This window comes from Tetrao urogallus, assembly GCF_951394365.1.
Source record: "Tetrao urogallus genome assembly, chromosome: 9".
Taxonomy (NCBI): domain Eukaryota; kingdom Metazoa; phylum Chordata; class Aves; order Galliformes; family Phasianidae; genus Tetrao; species Tetrao urogallus.
The window spans coordinates 4,504,692-4,523,973 of NC_136822.1; the positions used below are offsets into that span (position 1 = coordinate 4,504,692).

At 41.9% G+C, this 19,282-nt stretch overlaps 1 protein-coding gene across 1 annotated transcript in view; it reads left to right on the forward strand.

Annotated features, from left to right (window-relative positions):
* FARP2 (FERM, ARH/RhoGEF and pleckstrin domain protein 2) overlaps positions 1-19,282 on the forward strand; it is a gene marked incomplete at both ends in the record, with an annotated part of 54,285 nt that overhangs the window by 9,727 nt on the left and 25,276 nt on the right. The window contains 9 exons of the mRNA XM_079539708.1: positions 4,415-4,519; positions 5,237-5,279; positions 7,673-7,751; positions 8,857-8,954; positions 10,785-10,899; positions 16,189-16,336; positions 16,988-17,077; positions 18,469-18,632; positions 18,779-18,847. Of these exons, the coding sequence (XP_079395834.1) occupies positions 4,415-4,519; positions 5,237-5,279; positions 7,673-7,751; positions 8,857-8,954; positions 10,785-10,899; positions 16,189-16,336; positions 16,988-17,077; positions 18,469-18,632; positions 18,779-18,847 (911 nt within the window). The remainder of the gene's footprint in view (positions 1-4,414; positions 4,520-5,236; positions 5,280-7,672; positions 7,752-8,856; positions 8,955-10,784; positions 10,900-16,188; positions 16,337-16,987; positions 17,078-18,468; positions 18,633-18,778; positions 18,848-19,282) is intronic.

Here is a 19,282-nt window from a genome sequence, read left to right on the forward strand (position 1 = left end):
GAGGACGACTTAAGAGTCTGTAGTTAAGTTAGGGCTGGGCTGCTGGGGGAAGCTTTTGTTAGCTGCCTCTTAAATTTTGTACAGCGTTTGGGGTTTTTTTTTTTTTAATATATTTTTTGTGCATGTGGAATAATTTAGTAGTTCAGTAATACCATCAGTTGTCATCCTGGCAGCATATAAAGAGTAATTGAGAACTGTGGAATGGAAAGTATGCCGTGTTGTGAGCTTATATTGAAAATGGGCCCTTTCTGAGAGGCATTCATGCAGCTTCTTGCCCTGACGTCAAAGTGACAGTAATTAAGTAATTCCTTGGAAGATTTTGCTTTCTGCTGCTTTCGTGCAGATTGAACAGTGATATGGAGCTGCCTGCTGCAGAGCTAAGCTTTCAGTTTTGTAAGCTTTGAAATTACAAGGAGTGTCTCAGAAAGGACGGTTGGTTACATCACAGCGTAACAGCTTGAGATAGGTAAACATAGCAGGGCAATTTGAGGGACTCAGTGGCCAAAAGGAGAGTTTTTCCACTAGATTTGGAATGGAATGAAAGGCTGTGTTCCATCTCGAGCTTTGTAACTGACTTCTGTTGTTAAAAAAATCTTTTAAAATTGATATGATTTGAAGGTTGCTTTGCACTTTGGAGGAAATACTGTGGAATTAAATTCAGTTTAGACCAAGTTTTTTAATCTGGAAGTGACACCTACGTTTATAGTTAGTAAAAAGAATTAGGCAATAACTATAAAAATATAATAGTTTTAAATTTAATATTTTGATGGCATCTTTGTAACTTAATCAGTTGTAACAGTTCCCTCTTACTCTATTACCCAATCTCATTACTTTTTCATGCCCCCTGTCTTTCTCTTCCTTTTGTGATATTCAGAGTGATTCTGAATAGTAGAACTCAGAGAATGAAAGGATAAAGCAGTCTCTTTATCACCTGGATTTGTGAGCATTGTGCATGAGCAGGAGAAGGCTGTCAGAAATGTGCTGCTGTGTTTTCTGAAGTGATGGAACACTTATGCTAATATTTCATCTGTGTTTTAAATTTCAGGGTGAGATCTCAATTACAGGTGATGATGAGGCAGGACAAGTATGTGTTTAATTCGTTCTGTGCTTGGTTTACAGCTGCCCCAAGCCCTGGAGGCAGCATTTAGGCTATCTGCATGAACTGAAGCTGACCCAGCAGAGGCCCATGAGGCCAGAAGCTGTGAACAGCAGTGCAGTCCTGCCTCAAGACTCGAGTGCAGCGCTAACAAGGCACGGTTGGGTCTCCTGAAGGAAGGAAGCTTTTTTGGTGATCTCGATGCAGATTGCTTCCATAAACAGGGTAAAAATATTTCAGCCACAGTTCCCTTTCCAAACAGGCTGAGAGAATCAAAGAAGCTGTGGTTGGCACAGACCTCCGGTGGTCTCTTCATCTCCTGAGGGCTGTTGCCATCGCTAGGTCAGGGCAGCCAAGTCCTGGAAACCCCCACAGATGGCAGTTTTGTGGGTTCTCTGTGTACCCTGTTCAGTGCTGCCCTTCTGGGTGTTGCCTGGCATGCAACTTGAACCTATGAAAAGCAATTTGTGGCCACTGACCCTCGCTATGACTCTTATTCCAAGAAGAGTTTGGCTCGGTCATCTCTGCGACTACCATTCAAATAGCTGTAGGCAGTTATTAGATCTGTCATCTCAACTTCCCAGTTTCTTTACCTGGAGCATGTTCTTCCTGGCCTGACCATCTTAGTCAGCCTTCATCACTTGAGCTGTACCTGTTCCAGGTTGTCTTAAATAGAGTGCACCTTAGCAGTCAAAAGAGCTGCCACTGTGATACATCTATGATATGAATGCCCTTTCTATGAGCTGGAGTACGAAGACAGATGGACCATCGTGAGGCACAAAGCTTATAGAGTCATGGAGGCATGAATCAGTTTAAAGATGGTGCATGGAGGGGTTGGGAGAAAGTACATTATGGTTTGATTGGGTTGATTTTAACAGCTGTATGTAAGTAGCCATGGATGGGACAGAATTTCCTTTCTCATAACAGCACAAGTGGTTGGAACTAGGATTACATCTCATTTCAGGAATGAGAAATCAGAGACATTGTTGCAGCCTATCTTCTGCTCAGTGACTTGTGGAAATTAATGGATCTACCTGCAAAGGGAAGGTCTGACACGTCCCATCTTCAATAGATGGAAGTACACAAGGCTGGTTGTGGTACTGACACATCCTCAGCAAGTGTTGCTGGCTGGAACGAATTCCTTCATGAGATCAATGATACCTGTGAGTGATAGAGGCATACAACAGTAATAAAGAATGTATGTGTTTCTGTGCATTTAAAAAAAATCCTACTATATTTAAGGATATTTTTTTCTGCTACTATTTTAAGTTATATCTATAGGTGCAAGGCAAGATATTTTTTTAATTAAGAATTTAGTTTTCATAGTATGTTTCTCCAGCAGCGTGTGGATGCTGTGGCAGGCAGTCTGAGAAACAGACAGAAGAGTAAGAATGTTATGGACGATGGTGAGGTTTACCTGTATCACTGCTTTCTTCAGAACAAAACACAAACGTGCCCAGGAAGTCTTCTGCAAGGAAAGATTTTACCTAATAAATAAAAAAAAATTCAATGGGCTGTGTTCCTAGAAAGAAAATACCATTTTAGGTATCACAAGACTTGTCTGGAGAAAGAAGAGAGCACTTCTCTCTGTGTTGTGTGCTTGGGGGATGGCACAGTTGATACGTTCCCACATCCATTGATGTGACCAGGAACTGGATCATTTCTGCTCACTTGCAGGTTTTTTGGGGGTTTCACCCTCAGTGGATTGATCCACCAGGATGCCCAAAGCTTCCTCAGGTCATGCTGTTTATGCCATGTGAATTTGCCTGACTGTGATTCACACTCATGGCTGCCTTCCTGGGTAACCACAACTCATGAGAGCAGGGGTGAGGAAACGAGCTGCTTTCCTGCTGTTTGCTGTCCTTTTGTTTCTTTCCTCTTTTGTTATGGCATTGGATCCAGTTGACTGTTCACATTGGTCAGATTATCAGAGCTGTTCCAAGTTCTGCAGAGTTGTCGTAATTTCTCACTGAAGCTTCTTTGAAATGATGTGGAGATATTTAGCCAACATGTACCATCCTAAAAGCAGAGGCAGAGATTCTTTTTCTTCTAAGCAACTGCTCTTGAATTTTTGGGAGTCTCCATAAAGCAAAACAACTTCCCTATGGTGTTTTTTTTTTTTAAACCCTCTCTATTTCAGCCCAAAGGGCCCACTCTTTATTTTCAGTTGCGCGTTTTATTGAATTATTACACTACTAATGTGTTACAGTGTCTATCCCTTTAAAAAGATGTACTGTTCTGAGCTGAGAGAGTCAGTTACAGAACTGTTTGTGTCTGTTGCAGTGGGAAAACCATGGTATCCTCTGGAGCTCTGACTTCTCCAAATAAATGAGATCTGAGTGGTGTGAATGCCTAGGTGTGTTTTGCTGGCTGCTAATGAAAACAAGGCAGAGGGGGGAAGTGATTTTTTCACAGTCTGTGGGGAGAGAGAAAGAGGGTGGTGAGTTTCCATTGGCAGTTTGTGAGGGTAATGCTATAGGATCATGGAATCCTGAGGGTTGGGAAGGACCTCTAAAGGTCCTTGTGCAGCTCCCCTGCAGTAAGCAGGGACATGCACAGCTCCGTCAGGCTGATCCAGCCTCAGTATCCAGAGTGTGCCAGGCCAGCACTGTGCTACTGGCTGCTCGGTCTCATCCTGCCAGCACGTACGTTTGGGATTAGTTCATGCTTTCCTTCTTTCCTGGCAGCTTTTTGTGTTGCTGGAACGGGTAACACAGGGTATGAGAACTCTTTGAACTCTTGTCTGTACGATCTAGATGCTCTGATGTGTGGCTTCACAAGCAGCACTGTCCTTGCAGCAGCTGCTGCAGCTGTGTGGCAATCGATGCTGAGGTGCTGCCGTGTCCAGGGTGTGGAAGTTTCCCCTTTTCTCCCACGTTACCACAGTGTTGGTTTTGTGGCATTGTACCCAACTGAACAGAGGCAGTGGGGAGGGCTGCGTTAGAGATCTGGTGGCAGAGGCAGCCTCGTGCAGTGCTGCGGTTGCGGAGCTGCGGGCGCTGGTGTGGGACTGGGGCAGTCACTGTGCCGAGTGGCAGTGCGGACCGCAACCTCCAGCTACACAAACACTGTGCTAGTTTGAGGGCACTGCAGAGAGCTTACAAATAGCTGACCTCCAGGGGCCCTTCCAGCTTCAGTCACTGCCATCCTATGGTGCTTGGCTGTTCTGAGCCGTGTATTGGTGATTTACAAAGTTAAAATAACAAAGGTGGTCAATGCTGATGTGAAAAACCTTTTTTCTAAAGTTTTCTAAGATACCGTATCTTATTTATTAAATTAGTTTATCTTAATCTTTTTCTTTTTTGCTTTCCTGTTCAGTCAAAATATTATGGCCAGGCATTATTGACAGAAGTTTACAAGCACCTGAATTTAATTGAATCGGACTACTTTGGAATTGAGTTCCAGAACATCCAGTCATATTGGGTATGTATAATTTCCCAACAAATTCATTACAACAAAAAGGTTGCTGAAGGTTCCAGTCCTTGTGGAGTCTTTGGTCGGATTGTCTCTGATTACTGCTCCTACTTCGCTCATCAGAACAAGGACAACTCCTAAAGTAGGGGAGGGAGATCAGATTCTACTTGTTAAACCTCAAAAACACGTCAAGTTGCTGGTGTTTCCACTTCCAGTCACGTGAATAAAATCCTCCATTGCTCTGAACATCAGTAAGTGAAAGTGTAGTTTGTAGAGCGCTTAAGAAGTCAGATGAAGTGTGTAACTTCAGTAATTTTATCTTCAGTTATTGCAGTCTTTGGTTAATTTCCCTGACGAATCATTATGGACCTCCCATCCATTCTGCTCTTCTGTAAGCCTGTATTCTGGTTTCTCTCCACTGTCATCTTGGCACTGTTTTGGCAGTGGTCTCCTCAGCATTGATGTTGTGCTCTTTCTGAAGGGACCCTTCCTTCTCTGTCCAGGTGAACTTTAGGCATGGATCAGGGTTTTTGTATTGATACATGACATGTAAATTTAGATAAGCACTTATAAACAACATGAAGAAACAAACAAAGAAATTAAGGAATTGTTACAGAGAAGGAAAAATGCATATGCATAAACTACTTAGTTTGAATTTACTGTTGGTATTTTCACATTGTATTCAAATATGAATGCCAGTTTGTCATTTTTTTCCTTCAATTTCAGATTTGGCTGGAACCTATGAAACCTGTTATTAAACAAGTACGGAGTAAGTAGTTTTAAAAAAGGAAGTTTTCCTTAATTTGCATTTACTTTATGTGGGCTGCTTTCATAATTACTACTTGATTTACTGGTTATGCTTCCCTGAAAACTGTATTTGGTGGTGGTGATAATGACTCCTGTTTGGGCATGCAAACCTGTTGTTTTTATTATGTAGCATGTGGTGGGTGGAATGGAAAATTACTGAGCGTATGATTTTTCTCTGTGATAAATATCTGGGTAGATTGGATCAGCTGGTGTGAAGTTTGTGAAACATGACATTTGCTGTTTGTGAGCTTTTCTGAATTGTGTTGTCTTAAAATGGGAAGAGAAAGGAATATTGTGAGCAAGGAGGGGTAACACCTGCAACTGTGATCCTTTCCGAGAGCTGGCTGCTTTTTAGAAGGGCTGCAGAAACTACGCTTGCCATCTCCACTGTTCTGATTTGCCAAAGTTCAGACCTGGTTGACATTTGGAAAGTTTCAGCAGGATGGATGTTCCCTCTTTTCATTCTTGGGGAGCTGCTTCCTTGGCAGAGCAGAGGTGGTGGTAACACTGTGACTGGCTGCAGCTTCAGGGCCTCTGTCAGGGCAGTTCTGAAGTTTCAGAGTCACAGAAAGGCTGAGGTGCCTCTGGGTCCATCCAGTGCCACTGCTGCTCCATCAGTAGGGTGTCCACTGCTTCTAGCCGAGGTCTGAATCTCAGACACACCTTAGACACAGATCTAAAAATAATACTAAAAACATGAGATGATCAAAATTTCCTTTCAGATCCATCATAGGTGATGACCTATTTTGGGATATAGAAAACTTTGCTTTGTATGATGCGGATTTTGTTTTTGATTAGCTTCAGAAGGAATATAGTCAGCTTTACTTGTAGCCCAGAGCTGTGGTTTGTGGTCTAACAGGAGCAGTTGTGTGTCTGTGCAGGTCTGTTTGTTGCAGAAACATCTCTGTGGAGCCTGTTTTTAATGCTGCAGTTACTGTGCCCCTAGTCAGACAACGAGCAGGTTTGAAATTAGAAGAGTGTTTCCATATGTTGCTCTAAATTTTAATTGTTGTGCATGTTTGTTTTTGCTGAGAAAAGCAATATACAGGGAATGGGTTTCACATCTATGGCATTTGGTTGCAGCAGGGTTTTCCTTTGACAAGTGTATGTTCAGATATTTGACTTCCTAGTAGGCATGCAATACATAGATAAAATTTGGGTACCATCTCTGAGGACTGCCAGTTTGTATGGGGCTGGGATTAACCATACCCCCAGGGTACTTTCTTGTGTGGTTTTTTTTGCTTTGTTTTCAGATTTGATTTCTTAGAGTAAATTCTGCATCTTGGTTCAGAATGGCCCAGTGTTTCCTTGCACTGTGCTAAAACTTTTCCTGTGTAGAATGAGGATTATTTTTAGAGGAAAGGCAAGAGTAAAAATGAACAGTGGAGTTGTGATGCAGAAGTATTATAAAAGCAAATATGTAGTTCTTTGTTTATTGTTCTTTAACATAGGTCAGGTGCAGAAGACAGTCAAAATTGCTCCTGCAGCAATACTTTGCTGCTGCTGGGTGTGATGGATGTGTCTGCCTGTCCTTAACTTTGTGGAGGTTTTCCAAAGCTTAGGAGCAATTTCAGAAAATCAAAGCCATTTTTTTCTTTTAGCATGGTCTGCTAAAACTGTTTACTTTCCTTGTTTGATGTATCTGACGAATTATAAAATCCTGAAAATAAGGCATCTGTCGTTGCCAAATGTAAACCTTGTGTAGCATCATAAGGTTTTATTTCCAGCCTCTGTTTGTTCAAGATACCGTACTCTAATGAGGGATTGGTGGTTTAGTGTTTCTGCTCAGCAGAGCAGTGGTAGTTCTGAGGCTGAGAGCTGCTCTTCATCACGGCTCTGATGGTCTGAAAGTTCTCCCAGTAAGGAGACAACATCTGGCAGGAAGCAAAATTTCGTGTTCTTCTGCTAGCAAAGGAAAAGATGGATCTGTGGAAGAGTAAGTTGGACATCTGGGGATAAGAAATCAGGTACTGAGACTGTGCTTTGGGGTTAAAGGGTCAGGACAGTCCCACAGGAGGTGATGGGTCCGCGCAGCGTGTCTGTGCCATCCTTGTGTTCTGGGAACGCCTTGTGGGCTCACCTGCAGTGCTCTTCTGTGAAGTCAAGTAGCTCCTTCATAGCTCTTCTGTTGCATGAAGTTACTTCGCTACGTTCTGTGCCATGGGAGTGTTACAGGTAGAGTTTGAAAAGAAACCTTCCTGCTGTGTCTGTTTGACGTGGATCATCTACACCCCATAAGCCACTGTAGTGAGCTGAAGGTTGGCTGGACTCTGGTGGGCTGTATTTCTGTGCACGTTGGGAAGCACAGTGTGCATGTGCTTACGAAGAGCTCTTGTGACATGACTTTTTTTATAGGACCAAAGACTACAATGCTTCGTCTAGCTGTAAAGTTCTTTCCTCCAGACCCAGGCCAGCTGCAAGAGGAATATACAAGGTAAAGTACCTCTGGAAGAACTTGGTTTGCATTACCCACTGAAACAGGAGGGTGCTGTATCTATTTCCAAACAAGTTTTATACTGAAGATATTGAAACAGCACTTTTGGGTCGTATCACATTTTAAGAAGATGTGTTGAAAGATTAATGCTATTGGAAAAAATATTTTTCAGACCAGAAAATGGTGCAGGTAAGGGCTTGCCATCCATCATGGGGTTGAAAGAGGCAGCATATAGAGGAAACACCTGTATTTATAAACAGAACCTACATAAAATAATCAGGACGTATTTTAGTAGATGGTTTACCATTTAAATCCTCACTAAGTATTCTAGAACACGCAAACATGCTTTACTGTTCATGGTTATCACCAGTTCAGATGTTTGTAATAATGAGATATCACACATTTACTGTTGCCTCTTTACTGTGCCTTCTTCTAAGTGAAAAGGAAAGCACATCCTTTCCAACGTTGTATTCCTAAAAACATATTAATATTGGCTTAGGTTATGAAGTCAGTCCTTATCTCTGCGCTTTCAGTTTTGCCATGTTTCTCTTATTCTGTATTTTCTGCAGGCATTAATAATACTCCTTTAGCTGCTGTATTGGAAAATACTTTGGAGAATTGTGTGTAAAAAAAGTAAATTTAATTTCTTGCTGTTTTTGTGGACGGCAAACATCATAGTCCTGGAAAATCCTGGAAGAACCACTGAGTGAATTAAATAAGTGTTAGCAGAAATTATGTTCCCTAATGAGATGCTAGCACCAGTAATGCTCCCTCATCTCGATTGCAGTAGATAAAATCACTTGAAGTCTTCCTCAAGTGTCTTGCCATCTAAAAAATACAGCTGCTGTTACTTCACAGCTCAAACTGGTTGAAGAGTGTGGTTTCCCATCTGCTTCTTCATTTCTTCGTGTTCATTTACACCGATGAATTGTACTGTGCAACTGGATTACTTGTGTGCTTAGTTTTATTTGGCTGCAAGTCTTCTGTTTTGTGTTGGTTTTGGAAAGAGGAAGAATTAGGGGATGTTGCTGCTATGAAATACTATTCAGTTGTTTTTAAGTTCTCACAGCCTGTTAAGATAGTACTTCTTACTCTCACTTTTCAGGTATCTGTTTGCTTTGCAAATCAAAAGAGACCTGGCAGAGGAGCGACTAACCTGCAGTGACAACACGGCAGCTCTTCTCGTCTCTCATCTCCTGCAATGTTAGTATTGCCTCTGTGGTGACCTGGTGGTGTTGCCATTGCATTAGACAGCAGGAGTTTTTGCATGCGCTCTGGTAGCCAGAAGCATTTTGCCTTGCAGTGTTTCTTTTCAGTACAAAGCAGTAAATGTGTTTGACCAGTGGGATTATGATCAGGGCTAGCTAGGTTCCCAATGTTCTGGAGAGCAGCTGGTATTTACGTATAAGATAACTTTGGCTTTGTGAAGATCATGAAAAATCAAAGCACTTGTGTGTTGCCTTCTTGCTCTGGCTCTGCAAACTGGGTCACCAGCACTCCTCAGCTCTCAGCCAGCCTCAGTGCTTCTTTATGTTAGTTTCTAAGTTTGCCCGTGGTTGGCAGGTGATAGAGACTGGGCTGGAGTTTGGGAAATAAAACTAGAAATGTGTGAGAACGAGTTTAACAAGTGGGTTGTCAGCAGCTTCCCTTCTTGGAGGCAGTGGAAATGGAAATTGGAAGCGATTGATTTGGAGCTCTCCATGCTTCTGCTTACTCAGCCAGTAAGCAGCTAAAGAGCTAAAAATGTGGCCTTTAAGTCAAGCGGGTTGGGAGACTGGTTTCACAACCAGACGGGTTCAGCTTAGCCTGTCCTCTCAAGCAGCAGCCAAACCTATGATGTGAGCTGCAGAAACAGGGGTTTGTGCCTCCTTCCTTATGTGAAGCAAAAGCCTTGAAATGGCGCCTCTTCGCATGTGCAGTACTCAATAGTTGTTAGGTCTCTGCCTCTAATTAGATTACTGTAACTGGTCATAATGTTAGTTACAGTTACCCTACACAGAATGAGCTCTATCTTGTGTGTGCAGCCAGGGAGTTGCACAATTAAAATTTGCTAACAATTTGTCACAACTTTGCGTAAGTTTTGGGAACAGTTCCAGGGCAGTGTGGAGCTGCTGAGCAAATCTCAGTGTCTGCCCTTACCCGTCCTGCTTGTACTGTACTAGGAAAGTAGAAGAAGTAGAGAAAAAATGATTCTTCTTAAGAGCAGATTATTCTACAAAAGTGCCTTTCAGTTTTTCTCATGTTGTTTTGTATGCTGGCTCGATTTTAAACAGGATATTGCTGTGCTCTGTTGAAGAACATCTGTCTTGGATGAGATTATTAGTTTGTTTAGTCCACTCTCCTTTCTCTGACAGTAGTTAGTAGCAGATGCTGTGGGGAAGACATGAGAAACAGAGCGAGCATATGGTGACACTTCCGTCAGTGCACCCACCCAATAATCTTTGCAGTGGCCGTTCTGAGTCGGATTGATTCCTTCACTCTTCATTTAGTCGCCCTTGAACCTTCCTTGTATTTGTCAAATTATTTTTTCAGTTGGCTTCTATTTTTGGCATTCTTTCACGAAAATGAGCTTCACAGCTTAATTTTTTGGCTTGCATAGGAAAGGAAAAAATGGGTTTTGTAATATTTTTTTCATTCTACTTGTAACTTTATATACATCTGCTGTAGGTTCTGTGTGCATTATGCTTTTCTCTTCCAAACCAAGGACTTCTGGTCTCGAGTTTTATCAAGTAGAAGCTGTTCTGTACATTTGATTCACACTTCATCTGTAAATCTCTTCTTAATACTGCAGCATCATCTCTGAAAGGTGTGGATTTGTGCTGCTGTAACCCCCAGGGAATCTGCCTGGGGTAAATGTGAATGTTTTCTGAAGCGAATTTGGGTATAAAGCATAATGTACACATTTCAAACAATCAAAGGACAATACAGTCCAGATCCTTAGCCCCCCACCCCCAGTTCCTGACCCAGCATTTTCTGTTGTTGTTCCTGTTCCATTGCTTCTTTTTATTCTAACACTTTTTTCTTCTGTAATAGCTGAAATAGGGGATTTTGATGAATCGGAGGATCGAGAACACCTTAAAGCGAACCGATATTTGCCAAACCAGGAAAGAATCCAAGGGAAGATCCTGGAGTTCCACAGGAAGCACGTGTAAGTGAGGGTGATGGCGCCCCACTGATGGGACCTGGGGCTGGGGAGCAGGCAGGCTGGCTCCATGAGGGTGAGTGCACTGTTTGATGGCATGGTGGCAGGTTGTGTTCGCTGCACCCCTGCTATGTGTGATGAGAAAGATTGAATTTATCAGTAATTGCTATTGAGACTTTTTAATTAGGAGCTTTAACACAGCTTAAGGTACGTTTTACCTGTGAATATAGCAGTGCAACTATTTAAACTCTGAGAAGAAGACAGTTTGTCTGCAGGCAATCTGCAGGTTTGTGTGTGCTGACTTTCTGTATGTACAGGTGGCTTGAATTTAACACTGGTGGCAAAAGGAAAACACAATGAGAACCTTGTTTAAATGTCTGCACTTCCCCGAATGCACTGGACTGTAGTAGTGCAGCAGGCACTTATAAGAGGACAGGTGACAATAATGGATGTTTTTTGTAATACTAGTTGAATGTATATTAATTCTAGTTGGGTAATTGAGAGAGCGAGAGAAACAGAAGAGGACAAAGTTGTTGAGCAATAATTTTTCTCACATGATATTCCAGTGTGCTTTTAATAATGCAGCAGAGAAGCCCATCGTGAGCTTGTAATGATGGCTTGAAGCAAAATCATTCTCCAGAATTTCAGGTTTGCAAAGTTTGTGTTCAGTGTGTCATCAGATCCATAGGTCTTGCTTTTGCATAAATAGAAATAAATTACATTGTACTCATTGTAGGGTAAAGAAGAGAGTTGAGAGTTAGAAGGAGAGAAGTAACTGTTGTCAAAACGGATGCAATAAATGCTTCTATGGTTCATGTATTTTTGAAATGATAAAAAATTGATCAGAGCCCAAGGAGGTGTGCACCACAAATATGAGACTGCTTTGAATACAGAGCCAGGCGCTCGTAGCTCTATTAACCTTGAGCTTTTCTTTTTTCAGAAAGCTCCTTTTAATAATCCCATGCACTAAGGAACTTCATATTTCTGCCTAGAAGAAGGAAGTCAGAAGAAAGTTAATGGGAAAAGATTCCGTGCTTCATAGGTTTACTTTGTATTAGTTTAATGATAATTGCATCTAACGTAGCTATTTCAACAATATGGTTACAAATGTCATTTAAAGCAATTGTCAGTGCTGCTTGTGTGAAGATCTCCTTGCTCCTTTGGAAAATTTCTGTTACATAGATGTAATTTTGGAAGCGCTGCAACCCTAAAAATAGCTGGGACTTCCTTACACGTCTCTTCTCTCTGTCCTTACCCAGGGAGTTCTGGGCACCCTTTCCCATTTTTAGTAAGAGTGGTGAAGGTCCTGCATTTTCTCAGTGTTTGCACACTTTTCTCCACGTTACTATTACAAGGAGCAAGTGGAAGCACAGACCCTGTCTCCTTCCTTCCGACGCAGAGTGCTGCTAAGCGAGCAAATTATTTCTCTTCTCTCTTACCATACTTTTGCTTCATAACTTTATTTTTAGGTTTTCTTTTTCTGTTCCCTTCCCTTCACCTCCTAACCCTCCTCCCTATCTTTAACAGACTGCTCTTCCCTTCAGCTGACAGCGCAGCCTCCAAAAGGAGAACCCATTGCTGAGGGGATGGCTCTTCTCTAGCTCACTGCTGCATCATCCATTCTCTTTCTGACCCCGTGCTCTGCAGCCCTCGCTTTGCTGTAACCACGCTCACTGGTGTAGCAGTGTGCTGTCTCTTTTCTGTCCAGCACCAAGCAGGGCACATCAGTCTGCCTTTCTCAGCTGGGTGGCAGCAGGATTCCTTGTGGCGCCGCACGTGAGTTGCTGGGCAGGAGCACACGTGGCCCTCGGGTGTGTTTATCTCAGGTGTCTCTTTGTGTTAGAAGGCTGTGCTGGGGTGGTGTGGAGCTTCATCTGAGCTATTGGAGCCGGTAGAAGAAGGGGAAAGCAGAATCTGTGTATCCCTTCTGTATCAGAACAAGAGCAAAGCCATTGACAGTTGTATTCAGGAGGATGAGGAAAGCTTATTTTCTATTAAACATGCCTGTTTTCTTCCTTTTACAAATATTTATACTCACAAATATAGAAAAACAGCTTTTATATTTAACTTTGCAAATGCAGGAACGATAAATAAGAGGAGTTGTATTTTTAGAACAGCAGGTTGGTTATTTGCTTCAGTGAGAGCCTGTGTTAACTAGAGCTGTTTGCTTCTGTGGTTGGCTTGTGTTTTGAAGCTGCTGTTGTCCAGTTACATCTGAGTGCCCCAAACACTCTGAATGCGATGCTTTCTGCCTTCCTGCAAGTAAGACAAGTGGAATACTTGCTGTGAGGGGATGTAGATTGGAATTAAACGTTACTGTGGATGCCTGAAGGAGAGCTTTGACTCTGTTTTGCTTGATGGATTTGTTGAACATAATTTGCGTGCCTTCAAATGAGTGGTGGTTTTTTTGTGTGTTTATATATTTGTGTAAATCAGGAAAGGAACTGAAGATTTGTTGCATTTATATATATTTACTGTTATCCCTCAGGTGCTTTCACAACTTGCTAGGCTAGTTGCCCAGGATTAAAATTATTTTGAAAACAGGATGCTTCACATTATGTTTGTAAACAAGAAAAAAGCTGTATTTTTAGATTGCTGCATAGTCTAACAATTAGTAAAAATACAGCATCTTGACTGCCTGTGCTTTAAAATGCTGCCTTACTGCTTCTAAAAGCTGTGCTCACTGCAGAGCTTTTAGCAGCGCGTGATTTGAAGCCGTTGCCCCAATTGCCATGTGAATATTGTAACACTCCACCAATATCTGTGGAAATGAAGGCATGTAAGCAGCCTTTACCTTAAAACAAATTGCACTGACAGCAGATTTTGCAGGAAAACACTTGCGAAAGAGAGCCTGTTGTCCATTGACCTGGGGAAGAGTAAGTAGATTTATCTGCTTAATGGATGAACAAAATTAGACCAGATTGTTTTCGGGCTGGTCTGTGCAGCTTAGTCTCCAGCAAACATCTGAGGGTAATTACTCTGAAACTGCATCTCATTTGTAATTGTTTGTTGTGCAGTGTGAGCTGCTTGGCATCGCTCCTGGCTTTCCCTGCTGCAGCCTCTTCCTTCTTTGGTAGGTGTGAGCAGGTTTTGTCTATGAGGACATTCTTAAAAAATTTCCTTATTGTTGCTGAGCTGCACTGGGCTTCTGGTGGTATCTGGTGGGTCAGAACACAGAATGCTGCTGGTTCTGCATCAGTTACACTGCGCTGTTCATCGAGAATTTGTAATAAAATGCTTTCACATTTTCTGCTTGCTGTTTTGTCCTGATTTTTGTTTGCATTCCCCTCCAGCAGCAGTTCCCAACCTCCAGCAACCTTAGCATCCTCTCTGAAGACAAAGCACCGCATTCATCCTTAATGCAGCTCTATTGAGAAGAATTATACCAGGAATTAGTGGGGGTGGAAGTTACACACAGTGCTCTTAGAGTGCAACTCAAGGAGCTGTGGCCAAAATTAATATTTATGATCTGACTTTTTTTGTACGTGTTTAATAAACAGAAACCATGGTACTTCAACTATTTTGACACAGTCAAGGAATCTGTGGAAGAAATGCTAGTGATGCTTAAAGCTGTGATTAAAAATGCTTATTCCAGCATTGCTCGTTTTAGGGAAAGGGAAATCTGCTTTAGCAGTTTGAGCTCCCAGACAGAAGTAACATCTGTGGTGGCAACGCTGCTGGAGGTGCAGCTCCAGTACTCTTCATGCAGCTTGGCTGGCATTCCTTTTTCCATCTGAGATGAGATTTTTGTTCCCTCTGTGCTTCTCGGTTCTTTACAATTGCTTTACACTTACACGGCCCCATTATACTGACGTTGCAATAAGGCTGGAATTTGCAAAGTCAGGAACTTCATGTAATTCTTGCTTTCTCCAGTTGGGAAAAAAAATGGAAATTCCTCATTCTCTTTTTGTTAAGTTTAAATGTAGTAGCTGCTCACTGAAGTGCTCTCCATTTGTATTTAAGGGAAATGCATGTAGAATCAAAAGTTGTTTAAGTTAAAACATGGAGATAGGCAGGGGGAGAATGCCCAGAAAGGGAAGGCAGGAGAACTGATGCAGTGCTGTTGGTGCTGGCACCGCATCGCACACCAAAATAGATCCTGTGATAAACAGCTTCTCCTCTGCTTGAGTCAACTGGGGCACGTTTATGGAAGGAAAGCAGGACCTTGGAAACAGGGCTTCTGACATCTGTGTGTGACTGTGTGTGTGTGCAGAAATCTCAGCTGGCTTCAGTGCTCCTTGGCCCTAAACAGAGCGCTTTTCTCTCTCATGTCCCATCACACCTGTCCTGGCTGAGTGGTAAGCACTAGGAACTCTTCCAGTGCTGCAGCACTGCCCATGGCTCACACAGCTCTTGCTTGGAAGCAAGGTGGCACTTATTTCTTGTGGCTTTCAGCAGAGAGGTGCCCGTAGGCTGGCGGTGTCCTGGCAGCTGCCCACGTGTCTGTGCTGCTGGTGCTGGAGGAGGATTCAGATTCCCACCGGCTCCTGCCTCAGCAAGCAGGAAAAAGCAGCATTAATCCACTGAACTCTCCCCCTCGTGGTGAAAAACAGGGAGGGAAGAAGGGACAGGCCTTTGCTTCAGGGAGGTGAAGTGTTGGCTGTTCAACTTGGGGAGACACCAACACTACGTATGTGAGTGGTGTCTCAGCACTGCTTGCTTGGACCTTGTGCACACTCAAGCAGGAGATGCTCCATTTGGGCACACCCCTCTCATGGTTTCAACGTTATTTCAACAGCACTGATGCTTCAAGAATAATGTTTAAAATCCTTCTGGTTCTTTGGCAAGGAGAAAACCAAAGAGCCAAAGTCAGGGGAAAGCCTCGCTCCCAGTCATGCTGGTGTAATAGCTGGGCAGTCCTGAGACCCGACCTGGAACTCTGGCAGTGTTTGCTTTGTTTCCATCGTGCTGCCTACAGAAGTCTTTCAGCTCTCCCTTTGTGTCGGGTTAATATTAACGTGTATACTGAGAAGCAGAGTAAAGGACACTGCAGATTAAATGTTGGTTTGTTGAACTGTATTGTTCCTAGGTTGGAAAAGCTGAAGCTGGAGGAGTTAATGTTTGTTTCAGTGCCTCTGTCTCTGGGATGCATTTTAGGCTGGTTGTCTGCTGTTGAATGTTTCTCCTGTTACACAGAAGTCTCAGTATGATACTTGACTTGAAGTGAACCTGCCAAACTTAATTAGATAGAAAATTCCTTTTTAGTGCCCGAGTTACAGGTGGAGCATTTTAGCCACGTGAGCAGCATTGTACATCCAACTGATCTTAAAAGTTTCTTTTTCTTCCTTATTACAGGGGCCAAACTCCTGCCGAATCAGACTTTCAAGTGCTTGAAATTGCTCGGAAACTGGAGATGTATGGCATCAGGTTTCACCTCGCGTCTGATCGTGAGGGCACAAAAATTAATCTGGCTGTTTCACACATGGGTGTGCTAGTATTCCAGGTAAGGTGGGCAAAGCCTGCCATGTGTGTCTGTCTGTTTTTCCATTAGTTTGTCTTGGGAGTAAGAATTATTTTAATTTCAAGCGTGTCTGATGGTAAAAATCTAGCATGTATTTTGTGGTCAGTGGAGTATCATTAAGGCCCACAAATCACTGAGCAGTGCAGTTTGCCCTTGGAGGTGGAAGAGCATTAAAATCACAGAACTGACAGTGACACCAAATTAAAGTGTTTGATGTCATCTATTTGAAAGTTGCTTACATACATATTCAAGAATAATGATCAGTCTATTCCACACAGCCCTACAACAGTTCTGTAGTCTTGGTGTTTGTGTTCATTTTCCCCTGCTTTAATGTTATAATGTATTTTTGCTAGGATGGCATTGATCTTCACATACAGAAGTATAGAGAAAATCATTTTTGCATCCCAGTTCTCAGGTTTCCCTTCAGTTTTCTGCTGTCTGCTCAGAGACACGCAGACATCATACAACTTGTAGTTGGCCTTGTGTTAATGGATATAATTGTCTATGGTAATATTGTTAGCAGAATGTGAGCAGAATGCTTTGGGTGCACATTCATGTATCTGCATGCCTGCAAAAGAATTGGCTTTATTGTTCTTCTGAAACTTCTGCAACCTTTTTATCATTTTAATTCAGGGTAATACGAAAATCAATACCTTTAACTGGTCCAAGGTCCGTAAGCTAAGCTTCAAGAGGAAAAGATTCCTTATTAAACTCCACCCAGAGGTCTGTGTAAGTCTTGCCACAGTAACTACCTTGTCAGTGTTGAAAAAATTACATTTAACTTGTATGTATATACTTATATGCACACTTTTATCATGAAAAATTCTTGAGTTTGTAACTTTATAAGACACTGTCAGAGCAATAGGCTTATCTTCACTGTTCAAGTAAAAATCTTTCTCACCCCATGCCTGTCACCATAGATTTCAGCTTCATTTGTCTGACAAAGGCACGGGCATGTGTGAATGTTACAGGAAAGGAAATGAAGAATCTGGTGTTTCAGACTAAGTTGTTTTTGTTTTTTTTTTTTACTGTAAAAAAGTTGCATTTCCTATTTCTTTTGGAAATAAATGGATCTGAAGAGTTATCTCAGCTCTCTGATCCACCGCAGTCCGAGATACGAGCTAAGATAACTGAAGCATTGTAATAGTAAATCTTTGTTGTTCAGATAAAGGCACAGCAGGGCGTGCTTTTGGCTGTAGCTCCTTAAGAGAACATTGCAGTACACTGCTAATGCAGAAGCTGATTGCTTTATATGGCAGTTTTACCCAGGAACTTGTTGAATATGTGCTGCTTAAATGAAAACTGTGGTACAGAGTCCCCTGGTTCCATCATAAAGTAATCTGATGCATTTCAGGAAGCATTGAATGGCTGAGATTACATTGCTGGAGCTTAGTTTAAGAACTGTGTGATTATTCTTACTACAGCCTTATCTTTCTAATGTGGCCTTATAGCACAAGGTTTTTTTCATGCTTGGCAATTTACAACACATATTTTTGACTGCAAATATCGAATTTATTGTCACTCTCTTTGTTGTTTCCACACTTAATGACTGCATTGTGTTCAGCATAAAGCTAGATTAGAATGGAAAAGCAAAGTTGGACGTAATGCAGTGTTGTGTATGTCAGAAATCTGAAATAGGGCACACTGACATCACTGTAGTCGTGTGTCTCAAAATGAGACCCTCAGAAATGCAAGGTGGTAGCTGTGCTGTGGCCCACACACCGTTGTCCAGCCTGTTCTAAGTCACAGGAAGTGGAAAAAGCATCAGAACTTCTACAAAAAAAGTGTTTTTAGAATCACTGCCATTTCACTTCAATATTTTTATTTCTAAATTTTAATAATGCTCACTTTTTGTTAATGTGAAATATATCCAGCATGTTGGTACAGTTTTAGTCAAGTGTGTTTTAAGCGTTTTTACATTTTCTATGTAAGAAACAGTTGTAAAGTAATTGAGTGATTTAAACTGCATGCAAAATCATATTCATAGCTTTCATGTATGTGAGAAATGACTCAGCACCTCACTGCCTTTTGAGCCTTTTTGCTGAGATCTGTCCTTTCCTTTTCTCTTCCACTGCCATCTTATGTTCTACTTAGCTCTTGTGTTTTGTTCCCAGGGCCCATACCAAGATACACTGGAGTTTCTTTTGGGAAGTAGGGATGAATGTAAAAACTTCTGGAAGATCTGTGTTGAATACCATACGTTTTTTAGGCTCTTTGATCAGCCAAAGCCAAAGGCTAAAGCAGTCTTCTTCACCAGGGGGTCATCATTCAGATACAGGTATGGAGGAGCATCAAACACTTATTAAAGCTGAATTGCTTACATCTGAGGAGACGAACTCAAAAGGGAAAAACATTCTCAAGTAACTCCATTTGTAATTCTTATCTGCTGCTTTTGGTAACTTTTGTACTTTTGTGGATTCACAGTGGACGAACACAGAAGCAGCTAGTGGATTATATTAAAGACAGCGGGATGAAGAAAACTCCATATGAAAGGTAAACACAAAGGATTTTGTCAGGTGAAATTTGGCTGAGATTTTCACAGCATTCTTACTTCCTAAATTAGAACTGTTTTTAAAAGACTCTTGGAGGCATTTTCATTGGCTGTCTTTTTGGTTATTAAGGTCTACTTCGCATTTAAAGTAGCTGAACTAATAATTTTTTTTCTAACATGGTTTCAAGATGATGTAAAGACGCTCATGAAAGTTTCAGTATTGCATTTTGTTATCAGTGGACACAGCATGCAGCTTGGCCATCCAGAAGTTCAGTGTATTTTGGAGGTGCATCAAAGTTAGTGGGACATTTACGTATGTCACTGTGATCCTCGTTTTGTACAAGGGGTGGTGGTAACCAAGAGCCCTGTTCTCATCCATTCTTCTTGAAGATGGTTTCTTCTAATGCATTGTAAGGTTTTACTTTCACAACCTGGTG